The sequence below is a fragment of the Chiloscyllium punctatum genome, chromosome 25 (genome assembly GCF_047496795.1).
Source record: "Chiloscyllium punctatum isolate Juve2018m chromosome 25, sChiPun1.3, whole genome shotgun sequence".
Taxonomy (NCBI): domain Eukaryota; kingdom Metazoa; phylum Chordata; class Chondrichthyes; order Orectolobiformes; family Hemiscylliidae; genus Chiloscyllium; species Chiloscyllium punctatum.
In genome coordinates this window covers 32,469,420-32,491,337 of record NC_092763.1, presented here as the reverse complement: position 1 = coordinate 32,491,337, position 21,918 = coordinate 32,469,420, and the positions used below count along the sequence as shown (strand labels likewise).

General features: G+C 40.1%; 1 protein-coding gene across 1 annotated transcript; it reads right to left on the bottom strand.

Moving 5' to 3' along the window:
• Positions 1 to 8,628: 8,628 nt before the first annotated feature.
• Positions 8,629 to 21,604, bottom strand: LOC140495810 (transmembrane protein 47-like). Its single transcript, XM_072594950.1, has 3 exons — positions 20,998 to 21,604; positions 12,325 to 12,465; positions 8,629 to 9,542 (listed from the first exon to the last, which is right to left on the bottom strand). Exons 1-3 carry the CDS (start codon positions 21,191 to 21,193, stop codon positions 9,361 to 9,363), a joined length of 519 nt encoding a protein of 172 aa, XP_072451051.1. The 5' UTR covers positions 21,194 to 21,604; the 3' UTR covers positions 8,629 to 9,360.
• Between the last annotated feature and the right edge of the window lie 314 nt (positions 21,605 to 21,918).

Sequence of the window (21,918 nt, the reverse complement as noted above, 5' to 3'; positions counted from 1 at the left end):
TGAACGAATTCTTTCCTTTGTGTAAGTGTGATTGGTTGTTAACAGTAAATCAGCTGTAAGCAATTGCTTGACAGAATATTTACTTAAGCTGGTGAGAATGTGTATAGGGTGTAAGCAGGCAGGGAAAGTGTTAAGTTCTGAGTTTTGTGAAACAAGAGATTCAGCTGAGCACAGGCAGGGAAAGAATTAAGTTCTGTGTTTTGTGAAATAAGAGGTTCAGCTGAGCATGACTCAGATCAATAAGAACTTACAGGTTAACAATGGGGTTCTGCAGGCAGGGGTAATGGGTTAACAAGGTGGAAAAACATTCATTATGTAGAGCCATTTAACAATATTGGAAGCACTCAGCATGTGAGGTCAGTTTAACAAGGTGAAAAGTATTCATTATGTGAACACAGTTATTCATTGTGTAACAGCAGATGGCTTAATCTTTAGTATTGAAACTCACTGATTGTAATAGTCACCCAATTAATATGTATGTTTCTCCTTGTAAAATGACTTTATAGTTCATTAGCAAACTGCTGTTCCAGAGAAGACCATGAACTCATGTCTCTGTGCACATGGACGATCATTCCCTCTCCCTCCAAGGGCCCGGAATAAAGATGAAGAAAGTAAAAGCAGACTGTGTCGCTGAGCATTTTGCTTCAACTTGGTGGGGGAGGGGGGGAGTGACACTGGAAGCTGATTGAGTTAGGGTTACGTGGCTCAAAACAATTTAAGGTAAGAAGATTTCAGCTGCATTACAGTGTAACTGCAGATTACAATTACAACTGAATGGATTATGAACAGCTTAGCATTTGGTGAAAGCAGGAATATGGTGCACAAGGAGAAGGAAGTATTTCCTTTTGCTCTTGGCATTTGTAATGATTTCTGTAAGCTAGAGGCAGTAAGTATTAAAAATTGTGTTGTATCTTTTAGAACTTTGGGTGGAATCTTAGTGAGACATCAGGGATCTCACTCTTCTCTTTGGGTAAACCTACCAAGTTGTACACCAGTCAGGCAGTGGTAAGGTCATCTGCAGGTCCTCCCCTAGAATAACGACCCAGACACTTTCGTCCTCCTCAGTGAGAAACACTGGCGAATCAGAGACTGGCATTGGGGAGGAGGCAGTGACTTCTGCCAGAAGTGCACCCCAATCCCCAGCATCATGGCGGACCTAAGATAGTGGTCAGTAATGATAGCAGGGGTTGAGAATTGCAAAAAGAGGGTAGTGACTTGCTCTCAATGGGCACACCCCTGTATAAGTGTTGTCTCTTGAACAGGCACTGATTGCTTCACCTCTCTACAGTATGACTAATAGAATACATAAGAAAGAATCAATGAATGTGATGCATTTGGAATTTACAAAAGGCTTCTGATAAAATCCAACATAAGAGTTTTGTAGGCAAAATTAAAGTGTATGGGATAGGGGGTAATATTGATGACATATACCATTTATCCATTATAGGGGGTCATTTAGCTCAGTTGCCTGGAATGCTGATTTGTGATGCAGTGTGGGCTCAATTGCAGCAGCTCCTTAATTTCTCCCCTCATCTGAGGTATTATCTTCAGGTCATCTGTCTCTAAGTAGAGAGCAACCCTATGGTCCGGTAGGACGATGGCGATTTTCCCTTTATATATAATATGCCTGGATTGAGAATTATTGATAGACATGAAACAGAGTGGCAGTGACTAGTGGGGTACAGCAAGAAGACAGCTCATCACAACCTTCTCAAAGGCAACTAGGGATGGGCAATAAATTCTGGCCAGCCTGTGACACCCACTTCCGACAACATGAATAAATTTTTAAAAATCGAGTTTGGAAGAATGAAAGGTGATTTAATTAAATGTATAAAATTCTAACAGGCAGACTAAACGCAAAGAGGATATTTTTCTTTGTGTGGTGAGTATAGAACCGGGGACCTGGGGAGGCCATTTAGGGCTGATATGAAAACATTCTTCACTCAAATGTAGGGTATTTATGGCCTACCATAGGAGGCTGTGAAGGCTAGGTCACTGACTATATTCAAGGAAGTGAGAGAAAGTGGCAATCGGGCATTGATGGATGAATGGTAGAGCAGACTCGAAGGGCCATATGATTACTCCTGCACCTAGTTTCTGTGACAAGCTGCCCTTGGGTAGCAGCTGTTGTGAACCCTGTATGGTGTCAGATCAACCTGCAACTGGTTTAATCCAAGCGGCGGTGAGATGAAGTCTTTCAGTGGTCCTTCATTGGCCACTTATGGACCTCCGTTGATGAAAGGACGGGAAGGTAGACCTTGAACAGTTCTTCCCAGAATTTAATTCTGGTGGAGGTGAGAAGGCAGCGACATTTTGTTTTACTACCCTACCTAACTAAACCCTTTTCCCACCTTCAAGATTGCCAACCCAAGGAGCAGGCATTTCTTGCCATTATGTAAATTGGTATTTTTAAATAAGTAACTTGAAACAAACAAGAGTAATTGTCTTAATAAACAAAGGCAAGGATCAAAGATTAAAAAAACCTAAACCACATTTCAAAAATAGCAAGAATTTTGCCTAGCAGCCTTTTAGCTGGTGAAATCCAGCCTCCAGTTTATCTGGGGAAGCTGATTGGCAGATTGAAACAGTGAATTAAAGCAAAGAAGAAACAGGCTATTGGGAGTCAGGCATCAAACACCAGACAAGAGAGAAAAGCACAAAATCTGATGTTTAATGAGCACAGTGAATGGAGTATTGCAAGTAAGTTACAGATAAGTTTATTCATTGATGTATGTAGTGGTTTGTTATTTTCTATTAGCTAAATTGCAATAGTCTTAAAGCTAAAGAGAACATATACATTTTCATCTATAAATGTAAGACTGAGATATGTCAGAGTAGGATTTGTGTCAAGACTGCAAAATTGTAGAAATTTGAGGATAGTGAGCCTGTCCTATATTACACCATCTTTTTAACCCCACTTTGGCCAGCCTCAATAAAGATTTTTAATTCTTTTTACCATGCAGTGATTTCACACATCAATTAAAATGCAGTATTAATTCAAATTAAGGAAAAAATACAAACACACAGAAAAATAGGTATAAATTTTAAGAAGTGGGCAGTGTCGAATGCAGACGATACAGTTTAAAAGTCGTTGAGGTGTTAGATTCTAACCTGAGACCCTGGTTGCTTGTCTCTTGACTTTATCATCAGCAGGAGTGAAATTTGTAGATATCTTTTGATTTCTCATTGAATAGTTTCTCCAATTTGTTTTACTGAGTGGAAGAACGGGACTAAGCCTTTTAGTTCTACTGTTATGGATCTATTTTCTTTCTCTCTGCTCTATCCCAAAGGCTATTGGCAAAAGTACAGTTATTTGTGTATTACATAGAAACATAGAAAATAGAAGCGGAAATAAGCCATTCAGCCTTTAAGCCTGCTCCACCATTCAATACAATCATAGCTGATAGTCAAATGAGTACCCTGTTCCTGTTTCCTCCCCATATCATTTGACCCCTTTGCACCTAAGAACTATATCTAACTCTTGAAAACATTCAATGTTTTAGCCTTCAGTGTTTAATGTGGCAGAAAATTCCACAGTCACCACTTTCTGGGTGAAAAATATCCTTCAAATCTCAGTCCTAAATGGGCTGACTGGCCTCTTCCTGCACTATAGTAATTCTATGATTCTAAATGGCCTACCCTATATCATGATACTGTGATCCTCAGTTCTGGACTCCCTGGTCATCGGGAATATCCCCTCTCCCCATGCCTTTATCATGTCCAGTCCTGTTAGATAATGTATTGGTTACTTGAGATCTCACCCTCATTCCTCCAAGCTCCAGTGAATATAGTTCTGACCAATATATAATATTTATATTCGCAAGGTTTGTAGCTCAGGTTGAGATTTAGGGTGTAGGTTTGCTCGCTGAGCTGTAGGTTTGACATCCAGATGTTTCGTTATCTGGCTAGGTAACATCATCAGTGGCGACCTCTAAGTGAAGCGAAGCTGTTGTCTCCTGCTTTCTATTTATATCTTTCTCCTGGATGGGGTTCCTGGGGTTTGTGGTGATGTCATTTCCTGTTTGTTTTCTGAGGGGTTGATAGATGGCATCTAGATCTATGTGCTTGCTTATGGCGTTGTGGTTGGTGTGCTAGGCCTCTAGGAATTCTCTGGCATGTCTTTGCTTAGCCTGTCCCAGGATAGATGTGTTGTCCCAGTCGAAATGTTGGGTTTTTTTTCATCCGTGTGTAGGGCTATGAGGGAGAGGGGGGGGTCATGTCTTTTTGTGGCTAGCTGGTGTTCATGTATCCTGGTGGCTAACTTTCATCCTGTTTGTCCTACGTAGTGTTTGTGGCAGTCCTTGCATGGAATTTTGTAGATGATGTTGGTTTTGTCCATGGGTTGTACTGGGTCTTTTAAGTTTGTTAGTTTTTGTTTGAGAGTGTTGGTGGGTTTGTGAGCTACTAGGATTCAGAGGTCTCAGGTTGTCTCTGAACTTTGAAAGTGTTTAATTCCTGAGTCACAATTGTATATATAATGTAGAAATGTACAAAATAGGAGCAGGAGTAGGCCATTTGGCCCTTTGAGCCCATTCAATATGATCATGGCTGATCATCCAACTCCGTACCCTGTTCCTGCTTTCTCCTCATGCCCTTTGAAGCTATTAACCCTAAGAAATATATCTAATTCCATGAAAATACTCAATGCTTTGGCTTCAATTGCTTTTTGTGGCAGAGAATTCCACAGGTTCACCACTCTCTGAGTAAAGAAATTTCTCCTCATCTCAGTCTTAAGTAGCCTGCCCCACATTCTTAAACTGTGATCCCTGCTTCTGGAATTCCTGGTTATGAGGAACATTTTTCCTTTATTTACCCTGCGTAGTTCTGATGGAATTTTATAAGTTTCTATGAAACCTGCCTTATTCTTCTAAACTCCAATGAATATAATTGTAACAGATTCAGTTGATCTTCAGATGTCAGTCCTGAGATCTCAGGAATCAATCTGGTAAACCTTTGTTACTCTCCCTCCATAGCCAGAACATCCTTCCTCAGATAAGGAGACCAAAACTTCACATAGTACTCCAGGTATGGTCTCACTAAGGCCCTGTATAATTGCAGTGAGACATCCCTGCTCCTGAACTTGAATCCTATCAGTACAAAAGCAACATACCATTTGCTTTCCTGACAGCCTACTCCAACCGTATGCTTACTTTCAATGACTTGTGTACAAGGACACCAAGATCGCATTGCACCTCGTGATTTCTCAATCTATCACTATTCAAACAAAAATCTATCTTCCTATTTTTGCTAGGAAGTATATAACCTTACATTTGTACACATTATACGTACCTGCCATGCATTTGTAAGTGGGGATGTTCGTTGATGATTGTTCAGCACCATTCGTTGCTCCTCAGATACTGATGCAGTCCATGTATAAAGACAACAAGATTTGGACAATATCCAAGCTTGGGCAGACAAGTAGCAAAACATTTGTGCTAAACTAATGTAAGGCTATGGCCATTACCAAGAAGAAACAGTCTAAACACTGTGCCTTGATATTCAATGGTGTTGTCATCACTGAATCTCCCACTGCCGACATTCTGAGGGGTTTTCAATGTCCAGAAACTCAAGTAGATTTGCAACATAAACACACTAGCTACAAGAGCAGATCCAGAGGCCAGGAATACTGCAGTGAGTAACTCACTTCCTGACTCCCCAAAGCTGTCCACTATCTGCAAGGCACAAGTCAGGAGTGTGATGCAATACTCCCCAGTTGCTCGGATGAGTGCAGCCCCAACAACATTCAAGAAACTTGACACCATCCAGGACAAAGCAACTCATTTGATTGGCACTCATCCACAACCATTGGCTCCCTCCAGCTCCAAGGCTACGTAGCAGCAGTGTGTACTATCTACAGAAATTCACTAAAGATCCTCAGACAGCACCTTCCATCTGGAAGGACAGGGGCAGCAGATGTATGGGAATACCACCATCTTCAAGTTCCTCTCCAAGACACTTACCATTCTGACTTGGAAATATAACACTGTTTCTTCAGTATCACTGGGTCAAAATCCTAGAATTCTCTCCCTAGGGGCAGTATGGGTGAACCCACAGCAGGTGGACTGCAGTGGTTCAAGAAGACAGCTCACCACCACCTTCTCAAGAGCAAATAGGGAGTTGCAATAAATGCTGGCCAGCCAATGACACCCACATCCCACAAAATGAATAATTTTGTAAAAATTTACCGAATCTCATAACTTGTTCAAATCACACTGAAGCATTTCTGCATCCTCCTCACAGCTCACTCTCCCACCTATCTTTGTATCATCTGCAAATTTGGAGTTCTTACATTTAGTTCCCTCTTTTTAATCATTAATGGTGCAAAATTTTGCATCTTTTATGAGTCTAAATAACTACTGCTAACTCCTATCCATTCTGCTACTTGTCACTGAACTCTGTATGTTCTGATCTTCATGAGCCTATTATCCGAGATCGAAGACCCTCTGAAAATCTAAATATGCTATATCTAGGTGTTATACTCCAAATGCAAGTGGAAACCTGACCAATACCATTGTTGCTCATCGCTTATTACCCTGCCAACAAAAACTGTACACTTGTGCTTCAAAAGTATAGATCAGAAGGAGTGATCAATATTTGTTCAAAAACTGGATTTTTAGGAGTGTTTTAAAGAGAGAATTTCAAAGATTGTAACTGAGGCTACCAGTGATGGACAAAAGAGCATGGTAGGGATATGCAAGAAGAGTGCTCGAGAGGCGGAGTTGTGAGCTTATAGAGAAATTGAAAATACAAGGACATATCAAAGCACTGGTCTCCAACAGATATCCAGGAACAGGGATCATGGGTGAGCAGGGCTTGGTATAGGATATGATACTGATGGCAATGTTTTGGACGAGCTAAGTTCATGGAGCATGGGAGCTAGAAAAATGCAAATTGTTGTCCTATGTCAATTGTTGACATTTTCGGCTTCAAAACATAACTCAACAATTGATCGCATCCTCTGAACTAAAGCCCTGTAAAATTTGTCAGCTCCAGAAGAGGACGGAAGGAAGAAAGTTGAGGAAATCTTCCTTGATTATCTGCTGAAATATATGTAAAACTTATTACAACAGGGGTTGGTGCTGGGTCCACTTTTGTTTGTCATTCAGATAAATGATTTGAATGAGAATATTGGAAACATGGTTAGTAAGTTTGCAGATGACACCAAAATTGGTGGGAAAGTGGACAGCGTTATCTAAGATTGCAAACAGATCTTGATTACTTGGGTCAATGGGCTGAGGAATGGCCATTGGAGTTTAATTTGGATAAATGTGAAATATTGCATTTGGTAAAACAAACCAGGGCAGGATTTCTCCAATTGATGATAGGCCCTGGGTAACAGAGAGGCCTAGGGGTTCAGGTACATAATTCTTTCAAATTTGCATTTAAAGGTAGACAGGATGGTTAAGAAGGTGTTTAGCTTGCCTTCATTGTTCTTACTTTGAGTATAGGAGTTGGGACCTCATGTTTAGGTTGTACAGGACATTGGTGAGGCCTCTTTGGAGTACTGTGCGCAGTTCTAGGCACCCTGCTACAGGAAAGATATTATTAAACTGGAGAGGTTTCAGAAAAGATTTACCGGGATGTTGCCAGGAATGGAGGTATAAGTTATAAAAATAGGCTGCATATACTGAGGCTTTATTCACTTGAGCATACGAGGTTTCAGGGTGACCTTACAAAAATGTATAAAATCATGAGGGGCAGAGAGTAGGTCAACAGCAAAGGCTTTACCATTGTGGGGGGAGGGTGATCCAGAAGACTTCAAAACTGGAGGGCATATTTTTAAAGGTGAGATGGGAAAGATTTAAAAAGGACATGAGGGGCAACCTTTTTATTCAGAATGTGGTTAGTGTGTGGAATGAACTGCCAGAGGAAGTGGTGGACACAGATACAGTTACAACGTTTAAAAGACATTTGGATAAGAACAATAGGAAAGGTTTGGAGGGATATGGGTCAAATGAAACCAGGTGAGACTTTTTTAGTTTGGTTACATGATTGTCATGGATTCGTTAGGCCGAAGGGTCTGTTTCCTTGCTGTATGACTTTATAACTCCAACAGGAACATAATACCTCTGAACCCTCCTTACCACACTTCTGAAAATTCTGCAAATGATTTGTCATCAGCATACAGTCCGTTCTGATATAACACGATAGTCCAGTTTTTGTGCGACTTCACGTTATAAGAAAATCGTGCAATAGTTGTGCCATTTAAACTAATCAGGTCAGAATCGCGTTATAGCCAGTGCAGGTAAGGAAAGACCACATACCGCAAATAAAGGTCTAAGTTCTTCAATCGCGTTAAAGGTAATTCACGTTGAAGAAACATGTGTTGTGGCAGAACAACAGTACTCCATTTTGTTATCTTCTTACTTCCTGAGAATAAGTTATTTTGGAGGAGTAGAATTGTTGACATATTAAAGTTCACTTGTTAAAACCAGGTTAGATAAGGCCAAGCCAAGGACTTTTTAAAAATTGCATAACAGAATTTTATTGGTAAATTGCTTTAATAAATGACTGTGAAGTGACAGTTGCTCAAAGAATTGTACATGGTGAATTCCTCCCTTTACTCCAGGCTCCAATATATCAAATACTCTCCTGTTTTATCTTAGACAGATTTTACAATGAATCCTATTGAGTGCTGAATGAGTTTTATTGCATTCAAAAATCACACATACATCCTGAGGACACCAGTCAAACTTAACTGAATGCTTCAGTCTTGGAAATGTTCAGAACCATGGGGTCCATGCTGTTCTTGGAACAATGACACTTTCTACTGTACTCAAAAGGGTTACAATAAATGTACAGCACATATGTTTGCACTGAATTTGCAGCTGCTTGAGTTCAAAGTGTACAGAATTGACATACCCAATAGCTTACAAGATACAGCTTAATAACCTTACCAGATATAAAAAAGAAAAGAAGTAAAAAAAGAATTACAGTAAAAATAAATCATCACCTTCCATTACAAAGTAGTACAGATAATAGCAATAGCAAACATTCCATTGTTGGAACACTGTTTCAGTATGATGCAATGCTCGCACAAGGAAGGCCAGTGATTTATTTTGGAATTAACAAAAGTAAAAAGCGAATTATGTGTAAAGATTGCACAAAACTGTTATGAGTCATTCTTTGCACCAGAAGCCGTCCTTTCTTGATTGGATCTCAAGTAAGTCCAAAACGCTGCGTTCCCCTAAGAGTTCTGTCATGGGGGATCTGCTCTTCATTATGATCCTGCTTTATCCTTCTCCCAAAATTCATTTTATTTTTAAAAACTGTGATACTTGAGTGGCGAATTTTCCTCCTGACATTACATCTAATAGTTTTCTTAAACTTAATATAATCTGTTGGTGCAGAGAAAAGTGTTTAATAATACTCTTCCTCGTAGTTGTCAGTGTTCAGGCAGTAAAGTATGGCTGCTCCAAGCATAAAGATGGTACCACCCCAGGCAATACCATAACCCCAGTTGAACTCATGGTATGTCCTCAGTGTGTTGGCATCAATGAATTTGATTGGGTACAAAACCAGGGCGCAAACCTGCAAAACAACTAAAAGAAACACACTGATTAGCTCAAGACTGACTGCGGGGTAAGGCAACCTAATCTTCAATACACCAGTCAGTGCAGAACAGGGGAATGGAGTAAAGGCTATATTTGCATGAGCACCATTAGTGAGCTGAGAGATGGTTCAGATGTTGGGGGCTGTGGCATTTCACCAGAGTCAGAGGAGCTATCTGAAATAATGTGTGGATCAGCACAAAACTGAATTGGAATGGAGATATTCTTTGAATTAGCATCAGTATGAAAGCAGAATAACAGAATCGTATGGGCCAGGGGAAGAATGTAAATTGATAGAATGGGTTAACGATCAGTTTTTACTACAATCTGCCAATTACTGTGGCTGTGCCATAGCATATGGTTGGCAGTTATTTTCCACAAAAGTTGTTTTAAATGTTAACGTGTACTATTTAGATGTTAGATTTTATGATTATATGCTCACATTTGCAGCATGCTCTCTTTAATATTCATTTCATAACACTGGCCAGAATCCATATCAGTTTAATAGGACTGTGTATGACAATATTCAGAAAGGTTATTCTCTTCCTTTTATTTAAATAAAAACACCCCCATTCCCTTCAATTTAGGGAGATTGGTCGTACTAGATTAATGTTTGAGTTGACCTCCTGTTTTAGAGGTATACACATTTGGTTGCTAAGCATCTGTGTTACAAATAGCTCCTGAACTCGTATCAGTGTTAAGTAGAAGAAAACATCTATTTGTGAGCCAGTCCAAGTATTAGCCAAGGTGCTTAGTTATAAAATACACTGACCGAGTTGGGTAAATTCAGTCATATAGATGTAATATGAGATTTGAATATATGGACATCCCTAAGATCATGAAGCAAGGATTCTTTACTCCAGTGGCATCAGGTTATTACCACCATGAAGGAAAATTATGGTTAAACATGGGACTAAGGGTGTATGGACGTATGATAAGGTGCCACACTGGAGGCTGCTGAGTAAGGTGAGGGCCCATGGTGTTCGAGGTGAGCTACTGGCATGGATTGGGGATTGGCTGTCTGACAGAAGGCAGAGAGTTGGGATAAAAGGTTCTTTCCCGGAATGGCAGCTGGTGACAAGTGGAGTCCAGCAAGGTTCAGTGTTGAGGCTGCAGCTGTTCACTTTATATATTAAAGATCTGGATGAAGGGACTGAGGGTATTCTGGCGAAGTTCGCCGATTATACAAAGTTAGGCAGACAGGCAGGTGTGGAGGTGGGCAGGCTGCAGAAAGATTTCGACAGGTTAGGCGAGTGGTTCAGGAAATGGCTGAAGAAATTCAACATGAGCAAATGCAAGGCCTTGCACTTTGGAAAAATGAATACAGACATGGACTGTTTTTTAAACGGTGAGAAAATTCATAAAGCCAAAGTACAAAGAGATCTGGGAGTGCTAGTCCCAGATTCTCTAAAGGTTTATTCACAGATTGAGTTGATGGTTAAGAAAGCAAATGTAATTTTGTCATTTATTTCAAGAGGGTTGGAAGATAAAAGTAGCAACGTGCTTCTGAGACTTTATAAAGCTGTAGTTAGGCCCTATTTAGAATACTGTCCCCAGTTTTGGGCCCCACACCTCAGAAAGGACATACTGGCACTGGAGTGTGTCCAGCAGAGTTTCACATGGATGATCCCTGGAATGGTCGGCCTAACAAATGATAAATGGCTGAGGATCCTGGGATCGTATTCATGAGAATTTAGAAGGTGGAGGGGAGATCGAATAGAAACTTACAAGATAATGAGTGGCTTAGAAAGGGTGGTTGCTGGGAAGATGTTTCCATTAGGCAGAAAGACTAGGACCCCATAGGCATAGCCTTAAAATTAGTGGAGGTCAATTTAGAATGGAAATGAGACATTTCTTCAGACCGAGAGAGGTGGGCCTTTGGAATTTATTGCCACGGAGCACAGCGGAGGCCTGGACATTGGGTGTCTTCAAGGCATAGATTGATAAATTCTTGAACTCGCAAGAAATTATGGGCAACAGGGAGAGTGTGGGTAAGTGGAATTGAAATGCCCATCAGCCATGATTAAATTGCGGAGTGGACTCGATGGATCAAATAGCTTTGCTTCCATTCCTATGTCTTATGGTCTTATGGAATTAAGTTTGTCATTTTCAAATAGATGAGAAAGTCCTTTGTTTCTCTGATTGTTATCACCAAGAGTTCTGCTTTGTGCAAGGGCACACCTTTCTGCAGGGATTGTTTGAGCAAGCCAGTTGCCCTGTTCGGTGCCCTCTCCTACAATTGTCACCTGCTTCTGGAGGTACCAGCACAACTCAAGCTATCATGCTTGGTGCCCGCCCTCACCATCGCTACAGGTTCTTTTGCACAGGTCAGAGAGATCTCAAGACTTATGGATTGCGTGTTTAAATGTGGAGTTGTAGAGATGGAGGAACTGGGGAGGAGGTGGAAAAAATATAGCCAAGGTTCTTTTTCTTCATTACTATGCAACCATTTTTGCTGAATAGACAAGCTCAAGCATGGTGTGATCCCCCTCCCCTTCAAATAATGTAGATTTGCAAATGAAGAATGACTGCTCCAGTAATATGTTGCTCATCATCACAGAACTATGTCACTGAAATTAGTTACTACTTTTGGTTAGGTGGGAGAAAACCGAAGAGATCCTTTTTTGGAAAAAATCTAACTCAACGTGATTGTAATTTTCTAGCATTCACAGACTTGTCACATGCTGTGCAAAACAAGTAACTGTAATGCATGGCAACTTTTCCTGCTCAGTCCTCACCAAAACTACATCGAGGATCACATACAGCCACTCACCTGAAATGAACAGCATAACAGCAATTGACCTGTAGCAGCGTTTATGAGCACCCTTGCACAGTAAGACCACAGCAAAGAGGAATGCAATTAGCGTAATAGATCCTCCAGCAATCAGCAACACCAGTGTAGCAACCTGCCAGTCTGTCAGAGATGGAAATGACAGGTAAAATAAAGGAATATAGAAGGTGAAACAAGTTTATTTTTTAAAATCAGGAGTCAGTAATAGGGCACTGGACCAGTAAGTGACATTTTGTGTGGGGCGAAATTCAAGTGGAATATGTCCTCCTGTGATTCTACCTTATAGAACACATACTGAGCATTGGAGCCCTTATTCAATTGATTCATCTTATGAATGGCTGACTGAATCAGGGTAATTAGCTCTTGAACGAAGTGCTGAAACTTTTCACCAGTCAGAAGGTGGTTAATTTTATATTTGACCCACAATTGCAAGTGTTATTACCTGCTTTTTGTGATATAAAAAAGATCGTGAGTTGGAAATTTATTGCAATGTCCTTCCAGCCTTTGTGAACTCAATTTGGTTTCATTTTTCACAGGTGGCGTGGGTGGGAAGAAGAAAAACATATCTGCTCTTAATCATCAGTCAGTCTTAATTCATCATCAGCTGAAGAAAGGATGAATGAGTGAACAATGGAAATTGGATCAGGCCCTATTGTGATCTCTCCACAGTTAAATAGCTAACCTGACACTTCAAACCTAGGTTCATATTTAAACAGCACAGATAAATAAGAATGTAAGAAATAGGAACAGTAGTGGGCGATAGGAGTCTGTAAGACTGCCAATAGTGATTTGAGAAGCAATGCCTAGCATGGAGCACCACTACTTTAAAGAGAAAATAAATTGTAGGATTTATTTAACCAAACAAAAGGTAGAGCAGAAAGTAGGTCACCTTTGAAGACACTGATACCCTGCACTTAATGAAGTTGCAGTTCAAGACCTTGCTGTGAGAGCAACCATCCATTGTTTGATTTTAAGCTATTGTGAGGCAAAAGAAGCGAAAAAAAAAGTGGCTCATTCCATCCTCTGAATAAAATTTCCCTGCTGTACATAGATTCATCTCACACTTGTAAAACACATGTGACTGTAACCTCCTTTCCTGGCTGACACCCAGCCCACAAGTGACAAATGACCTCATTCATCAATTAGCCAGTGCTAATACATTGTATATCACACAAGCAGAACAACTATTTCAGGATTATCAGAGCTGGCATTATTGAGTCATATTGTTAAGCAAGTTGTCAGTAACCATATGCTGTCATTCAGATTTAGCCTTGGAGTGTTCCCCTCTCTTGCTCTCTGGAGAGTACTAACTCACACAGGTACAATTTCAGTTCCTGAACTGTGTTGGTCATCGTCTATCCAAGGTATAAACAGTGAATGTTGGTGGCCTATTCCAACACGGTGGTGGGATAGGTAGTGGTACCTGTCCCCAGTTGGAACAATTAAACAGAAACATATCCTTATGTGGTCAGTGTTAACTCTTGTATTTATGTAGCAATGCACTTCATAGGACCAAAGTCAAACAAGTTTTTGTTGATTTTCTCCTGCTTGTCACAGGCATCAAAACAAATTGCAGCATGCTATAAGTGTTGCATGGGATGAGATAAAAAATTTGAGAGTCAGGGGGGTCAGACTATAATTTTTGGTTTTACAGTACAATGCAACCTTGGACAGTTCTAAATAAAAGCAGAGGAAGGGATTCTAACCTTAGGTATTCACTTTCTTCCTCAAGAAATTCTCTGGGTTACACATTTGCCATTTAAGATTAGTTAATGAATTTGTATGTAAATTACATGTTTATGGCAGAAACAACATGAATCATGGATGATTTTATGCTACAAATAAATTGCAACACGAATTAGATTGGCAGTAGTAACCCAAATGAGGTGTTCACAGAATGTTGCGGCATGTCTTGGAACTGACCAGACAATAGTCTAGATTAGATTTGGTATAGGTTTTGGAAAACTCAGCAGGTCTGATGGCATCAATGGAGGGAGAAATAAAGGTAAGATTTTGATTCCAATATAACTCTTTCTCAGAAATTCAAAGTTCATTTATTTTTAAATTTCAGATTTACAGTGGTGTCCACGGTATCCTGCTTTAATATTAATTGTGAAATATGACAGGATTAATTAATGACCTCAGAGTTAAGGCATTTTTATGTAGCGGCAACCACAATATGATTGAATTTACTTCCAGTGTGAAAGGTAGAAGATCGTGTCTAAAATGCAAATAAGGGCACTTTTATGGGGATAAAAGCTGAGCTACCTGAAATGAACTGGAATACTAGGGTAGAAGTTAGATCAATAGAGACATAATGGCAGACGTTCGAGGGGATTTTTCAGAATACTCAGAAGTATATTCTTGCTATTAAGAAAAATTATAAAGAAAACTCTCAACTCCCTGGTAAATGACAGAAGTTAGGGAAAGTATCAAACTTAAGGGAAAAACATATACTTGTGCAATGGTGAGCAGCAAGTCAAATGATTAGTCAGAATGTAAAAAATAATAGAGAATGACTTAAAGATTAAATCATGAGGAAGAAGTTAGAGTATGAGGGGAACACAGCTAGGAATGCAAAAATGAATAGCAGGAGTTTCTATAGTACTTATATAGGCAAAGAATAAGTAAAGGGATTGCTGCACCTCTAAAGAGTGAGAGTGGGGAGTTAATGGTAGCTAATAGTAAAACAGTGCATAAAATCATCAGTCTTCACTATAGAAGATACAAAAACCATTTCAATAATATCTGTAACTGAACTTAGCAAGGGAAGTGATACAAAACAAATTGATGGAGTTGTGGGTTGACAAGCCTCTGGGTACAGATGGCTTCATGCTAAAAGACATTATAAATGACAGATTAGATGCATTGTCTCCACTGGAGTTCAGAAGAGTGAGGAGTGACTAGATTGAAGCATATAAGATCCTGAATCCTAACAAAGTGCAGGTGAAAAGGATATTTCCTTTTGTGGATCAGTCCAGAACAAGGGGGCACTGTTTAAATGATAGATGTTGCCCTTTGAGGACACAGGTTAAGAAAATTATTTTCTCTGAAGGTTGTGCAACGTTGGAATTCTGCCTCAAAAGGCACTACAGGTGAAGTCATTGAATATTTCTAAGACAGAGATGGATCGATTCTTATGAGGCAGGAGAAATAAGGGTTATTGGAAGTAGATGGCAATGTGGAATTGAAGCACAAAATATCAGCCATAATAATTTGACTGAATGACAGAGCAGGTTCACAATGCTGAATGGTCTGCTTCTGTTCCTATTTTATATGTTAGTTAAATTCAGTGACGTCAGAACTGTAGCTAAGTTCTCTCAGAATTCTTCTGCAAGGCAATGCTATGATTGAACACATCAATTGAAGGGTTTTAAGATCTGTACAACAAATGCAATCCAATACTGGCACATTATGTAATCAAACCACTTTACATAATAGGGCTTTAAAATTTAATGCCACATGTGATACTGATCACAATCTTTGAAGTCAACAGTAAACATATTATATGCTAATGGACAGGGCTGGTTCTTTCCTCAGACTGTGATTCCTTCTTATCTGAATTGTTCCCAACTTTTTTTAAAAAAAATAAAATTTGACTTTTAACCAGTTCCATTAATATCACTACATGATGTGACTTAAGTACATTCCTACGATCCTTGGCACACTCCTGCCAGTCTGGGATTAGGGTGGGAAAATAAAAATCAGCAAGACAGTTGCCCAGGCATTTGTTTGTTTGTAGCTTGTACTTCTAGTTAATTTTAGACAGAAGGTTGTTGAAGATCGAGTGGTATGATTGGTGACATGGTTCAGAGAAAAAATTTCTTTCAGATCAAGGGGAATAGCTTCAGCCTCAAATGACCGTTAAAATAATTAGGGCCAAAAAGCCCTTAATTAAAGGAGCAGAAAAAAAAGTGTTCTGTCATCAGTAAAAGGAACTGAACCTTTAATCTGTGACTGTCCATTCCCCTCCAACTACCACCACCTCATCGAGAAATCTGTCTGACATTTTTTTCTGGGAACCTGAATAATGTTTTCCAATAACCAGTTTTATTGATTGCCTTGCTGGCTTTAAAGACACATTACTTTTTAATTAAGATGCACAATTCCATAATCATAACAAATGATTAACATATTTTAGGAATGCAACTTAAACTCTTTTTCCAGCACAGTCCTAAGCTACATTTAACAACAGTGCTTTTCTTGATGCAACCTGTATGTAGCATTAGAAGCATTCTAAAATGATACCTGCAGAATATACCAGGACTTGTGGATCTAATGATGGTGTATACATGTAAAAGAATTTACAAAATTGTGAATATAGTGAACAGCTTTAGAATGGGCATCAGAACCAGAACAAAATTGACATATGGGCCTTGGAAGTGAAGCAGCAATAGGCATTATGATTTCCACAGCAGCTGTTACTTTGGGGTGTGAGGAATTTGCAGCTGTTTGGACTTGAAGGGCAGGGCACCATGGAAATGACTTGTCCCTCTTTACCAGCAGCAGTTCATTATTACATGGTAGGCCCATTAGAAACAAGAGCTGGCCATTGGAGCCTGTTGTGTCATTCAATCATATCGTGGATAATTTGAACCTCAAAAATACTTTTCTCACCTTCTATTTCAAATTCATGTATATCCTTAACCAATGAACAACCATGAATCACCCACTTGAAAATTTCAATTGAACCAGTTGCCACAGTGAGTTCCAGAGTTCTACTATGCTTTATGTCAAAGTATTTCCTAATTTCACTCATCTCTAGCTGTAATCTTAACATGATGCTTTTTGTACTGGGCACTCACACAAGAGAAAATAGTTTCTGTATCCACGTGATTGAATACCTGTATCATTTAGGACTTTGTTTAGATCACCCTTCAATGCTCCAATCTGAAGGGAATATCAACCAACTATAAAGCATCTTTAATAAAATAAAGAACTGTGGATGCTAGAGACCAGAAACAGAAACAGGATGCTGGCAAAACTCAGCAGGCCTGGCAGCATCTGCAGGGAAAAAGCAGAGATAACCTTCATCAGAACAAATGAAGCATCTTTAAGCTGACTTTATCATTGATATTGAGAGGTGGAATTCAGTATAGGTGAGTGCTCTGTTCTGGCCATAACCTTTTCTCTGTAGCAGGCAAATTGACTTCATATCTGCATAGTAAAACTATCTCTCCCATTTAGGTGCTTTGGTTTTTGATAGCATTAGTACCACTTATGCAAAGAAGACACAAGTATAAAGATTACACCTCAAATCACACTCAAGTACAAATTTAAGGGATGTGCACTCTACCAATTAGCTTGAAGATCTTTAAAATTAGATTTGAACAGTTCTCTTTCGTGAAAGACTTGTTACAGAGTCATAGAGATGTACAGCATGGAAACAAACTCTTCGGTCCAACTCGTCCATGCCAACTAGATATTCTGTATTGATCTAGTTCCGTTTGCCCATATCCTTCTAAACTCTTCCTATACGCATACCCATCCAGAGGTCTTTCAAATGCAATTTACCAGTCTCCACCACCTCTTCTGACAGTTCATTCCATACATGCACCCACTCTCTGCATGAAAAAATTGCCCCTTAGTTCCCTTTTAATCTTTCCCCTCTCATCTTAAACCTACACCCTCTAGTTCTGGACTTCCCTACCCAAGGGAAAAGACCTTTTCTTTTACCCTATCCATGCCCCTCATGGTTTAATAATTCTTTATAAGGTCACTCCACAGCCTCCGACGCTCCAGAGAAAACAGTTCCAGCCTATTCAGCCTCTACGTATAGCTTAAACCTTCCACCCCTGGCAACATCCTTCTAAGTCTTTCCTGAACCCCTTCAAGTTCACAACAACTTTCCCATTGGAGGGAGACCAGAATTGCACACAATATTCCAAATGTTCTATTCAGAACTGACAAATTATTCCCAGTCATTCTTTATAATGCATTTCTCGATGATCTTAGAAATCCACTTCATATTTGCGTTCCATTTGGGAAAAAAAAATGGCCTACATTCCTTTAGAGCCAATTTGTTGACCACCTCGAGAAATGTCCTGCTGGTCACCAGGTTATCATATTGATGGCATGCACGAACATCTCCTGACAGTGGAATAGATCCAAAGCTAGAATAAATAATGTGAACTTCAAATTTTGTTGGGAACTCATGATGATTCAACTCTCTCTAATCTGAGTCAGTGAGTAGAGCCTCTGCTATGTCCCCAAGAACATGTATGGCACAGTCAAACAGAGAACAATCAGAATGGTTACAATGTTTGACAAGAACTTTTCCTTTCATTGATCATTTGCATCAGGTTAAGCAGCAGGTTAGGACAAGGCTCATTTATTTGTTGGGAGAATGAAAGGTATTTTTATTGAGATAAACAAGATCCTGAGGGGCACTGACAAGCTAGATGCTAAAACAATGATTCCCTGTGGAGGAATCCAGAACCAAGGCAGTTTCAAATAACAGGTTTAAGGAGATGGGGAGAAATTTCTTCTCTATCCCAGCCCAGAGAGCAGTAGAATCTGGATTCAAGGCTGAATTAGACAGATGTTTGATCTGAAATGGAGTCAAGGACTTCGGGGAGCAGGCAGGCAAGCAGAGTTCAGGTAACAATCGGATCTGTCTTGTCCTTTTCAAAACGTGAAGCAGGGTAAAGGAGCCAAATGGGCCCATCCTGCTACTATTTCTTATGTTCTTGTGGCTTATCACACAGCCAGGGAAGTTTCTTCTCACTATCTTCTCCTTTAAACCAATTCAAGCCAGATCCTCTTTTGCACCATCAATAATATAGAGTAACTGAGCCATGCAGATCAGGAATGTCCTAAATTTCAGATCTATTAATGGACTTTTAGCCAGGATAGTGGCAAGAGAGTTACAATTGACATTCGTGTCTGATGTAAGGAGGAAAGGGTATTATAAAGCAAACTGCAGTTGTGAGTTCTTACTGCTATATAGTAACCCGTCCACTAGAAGCTTGTTAAAGACAGGACAATGTTAGACATCTGTGCACTCAGGGTCCTCCCAGCTGTCCATCAAAACACCTCCATAAATAGTGAGGAAAAAAGCACAAAATATCAGTTTCACTGGAAATTGGAAATAACAGAAATTTCAGGTAGTCTTGAACAGGTCTTGGACCTAAAAGGATCAGAATTTGGAATGGCAACTCTCTCTCTCACCTCAGATGTCGACAGGTCTGCTCAGTGTTTGCAGCATTTTCTACTTTTCTTTCATAAACAATGGAAGTTGGATGAAGAAAGGTACCAGCCAATGACTGGATGTAATTGGACAGAAATGGTTTAAGGAAAATGGAAGGGCAAAAATACTAAGAAAACCTTTACAAATGTTATATATCAACTGATAAGTAAAATGCAAGACAGGACCCAATATTTATCACTAGAATGTAATTAAATGGTGGATACATAAGTGTGTGTATATTCTGGATTAGTGGTGCTGGAAGAGCAGAGCAATTCAGGCAGCAGGCTGTGTTTTTCCAGCACCACTAATCCAGAATCTGGTTTCCAGCATCTGCAGTCATTGTTTTTACCTAAGTGTGTGTATATGGCATTCTTGAGCAGCGAAAAACATAATTAATTTTAGGCAGTGTCCACTGCATTGCCATATAACATCAGAATGAAATACTTAGCCATAGATTTGTCACAGCTGCTGGATATAGAAAAAAAAGCTAAGTTGATCGTGATGAATTTTCAAAGCATCACACAAGAATCATACCTATTAAAGTATATTACGTGAATACAGTGCTTTGCTACGACCATGCCAAACATGCCTGGTGACGGAACTGAATGAACACTAAAAGAAAAATCACTTCCAGGAAGAGAAATATTTGGAATCATTGCCCAACCCGCTGTTATCCGAAAATTAACTCAAACTAATGAGTTACTGGCAGCTGCCACTTCACTCGCAGACACATATTTTGCGTAGAAGCTTAAACAATGCTGTTCCAATCTCGTTTGAGCAGATTATTAGGTCTAGGATACAAGTTTTTCTTTTTCAATAAAACGTTTTTTTTAAATCAGCTTAGGAACAGTATAAGAGTACCACGCAGTAACTCAACAGGCGATTTTTTTTCACGATTCCCACTCAACTGTGTAAATAAGTTAAAAAAAAACTTTCGTCCCCTTAAAAAAATGCTTGTTTTTGTTCTGATTTCCCTCCCACCGTTTCCATGTTTTCTGTCTCTCCTCCCCTCCCCCTTTCTTCAGGAGTTCTACCAACAAAGCGAAAAGTTCACTCAGTCAGTAAACCAGCTCCCAACACCAACCTCCACCACCACCTCCCACGCCCCCTCCCCCCACCCCCCCCCCAAACCGAACTGACCTTCTGTCGCTTCAGAAAAATAAAAAAAACTTCACAAGACATTGCTGTATATCAGCTAAAGGAGAGTAACGTTTCAAAGCCAAATTACATGTCCCCGAAAGTATTTAAGAAGAAAAAGGGTGTATAGGAAGGAGGTCAAGAACACAAGGTAATTTCACTCAAATCAAATCTCACTTCAAGCAAATACAAGTCAAAGGGGCTGCTTTCCAAATCAATCATTTTAAAGTACAGAAGTATCTAGTCATTGTAGCAAACATTAAACTTTAAAAAGATCGCGGTAGGATTTTCTAGAAATACACTTTTGTTTGTAATGTGCTAACCCTTACCTGTCTGGAGAACGGAGACACAGTACCATCCAGCCGTGGTTTGTTTGCAGTAGTCCCAGAGAGAAAGCGAAGAGCGCTCAGCAGTGACCCAGGCAGGACTCAGTAAAGAGACCACGTCCAAACTCAGAGCCACAAACACACAGATCAAAGCGATCAACTTAAAGGGTCGAACTATCCGCACCTCGTCCACAGCCATCGTCTATTCCAAGGGTCGGCAGGAAAAGATGATGAACACAGAGAGCAAGCTTCTCCTCCTCCAGCCCGGAGAAACCGTTAAGATGCTGTGTGTCTGTTCAGTCTGATGAGTTGTGCTTTCTCCCCACTGGGTCTTAACGCCTCCTGTGTGTTGTGTTCGCCAGTCACTGAATGGAAGGGAACCCACAGGCGGTCCTTTGGACTGCCTGTAATTTATCACCGGCAAGAGGGTTAACAGTGCACGCATTTCTCCTCTCGAACATACACGAGTTAATGTGTCCTGCTTGAGCTCAGATCTTCTCCCGATAACGGCATCATTGTTTTTCTACCCTTTTTTTTCTGTTTGCAACTTTCTCTATTCCTGTCTGTATGTGTCATACAACTCCTCGCTGCCGGCAGTACAATACCATAAGGTGATTTTATTCCTGATGAAGGGCTTTTGCCCGAAACGTCGATTTCGCTGCTTGTTGGATGCTGCCTGAACTGCTGTGCTCTTCCAGCACCACTAATCCAGTATTTGCTTTCCAGCATCTGCAGTCATTGTTTTTACCTATAAGGTGAAGAACAGCCCAAGACGCTTCATATATCCACGTGAAGTAAACTTGCTGCACTGTGTAGGAAGGGTCACCATCACTCCACAAGGTTTGTGAAGCTTCTCAAGGGAGGGGAGGTGGGCAGATTAAGGAAGGGAATTCTGGAAAATATCAGTGGAACCAGGCTGTTTCC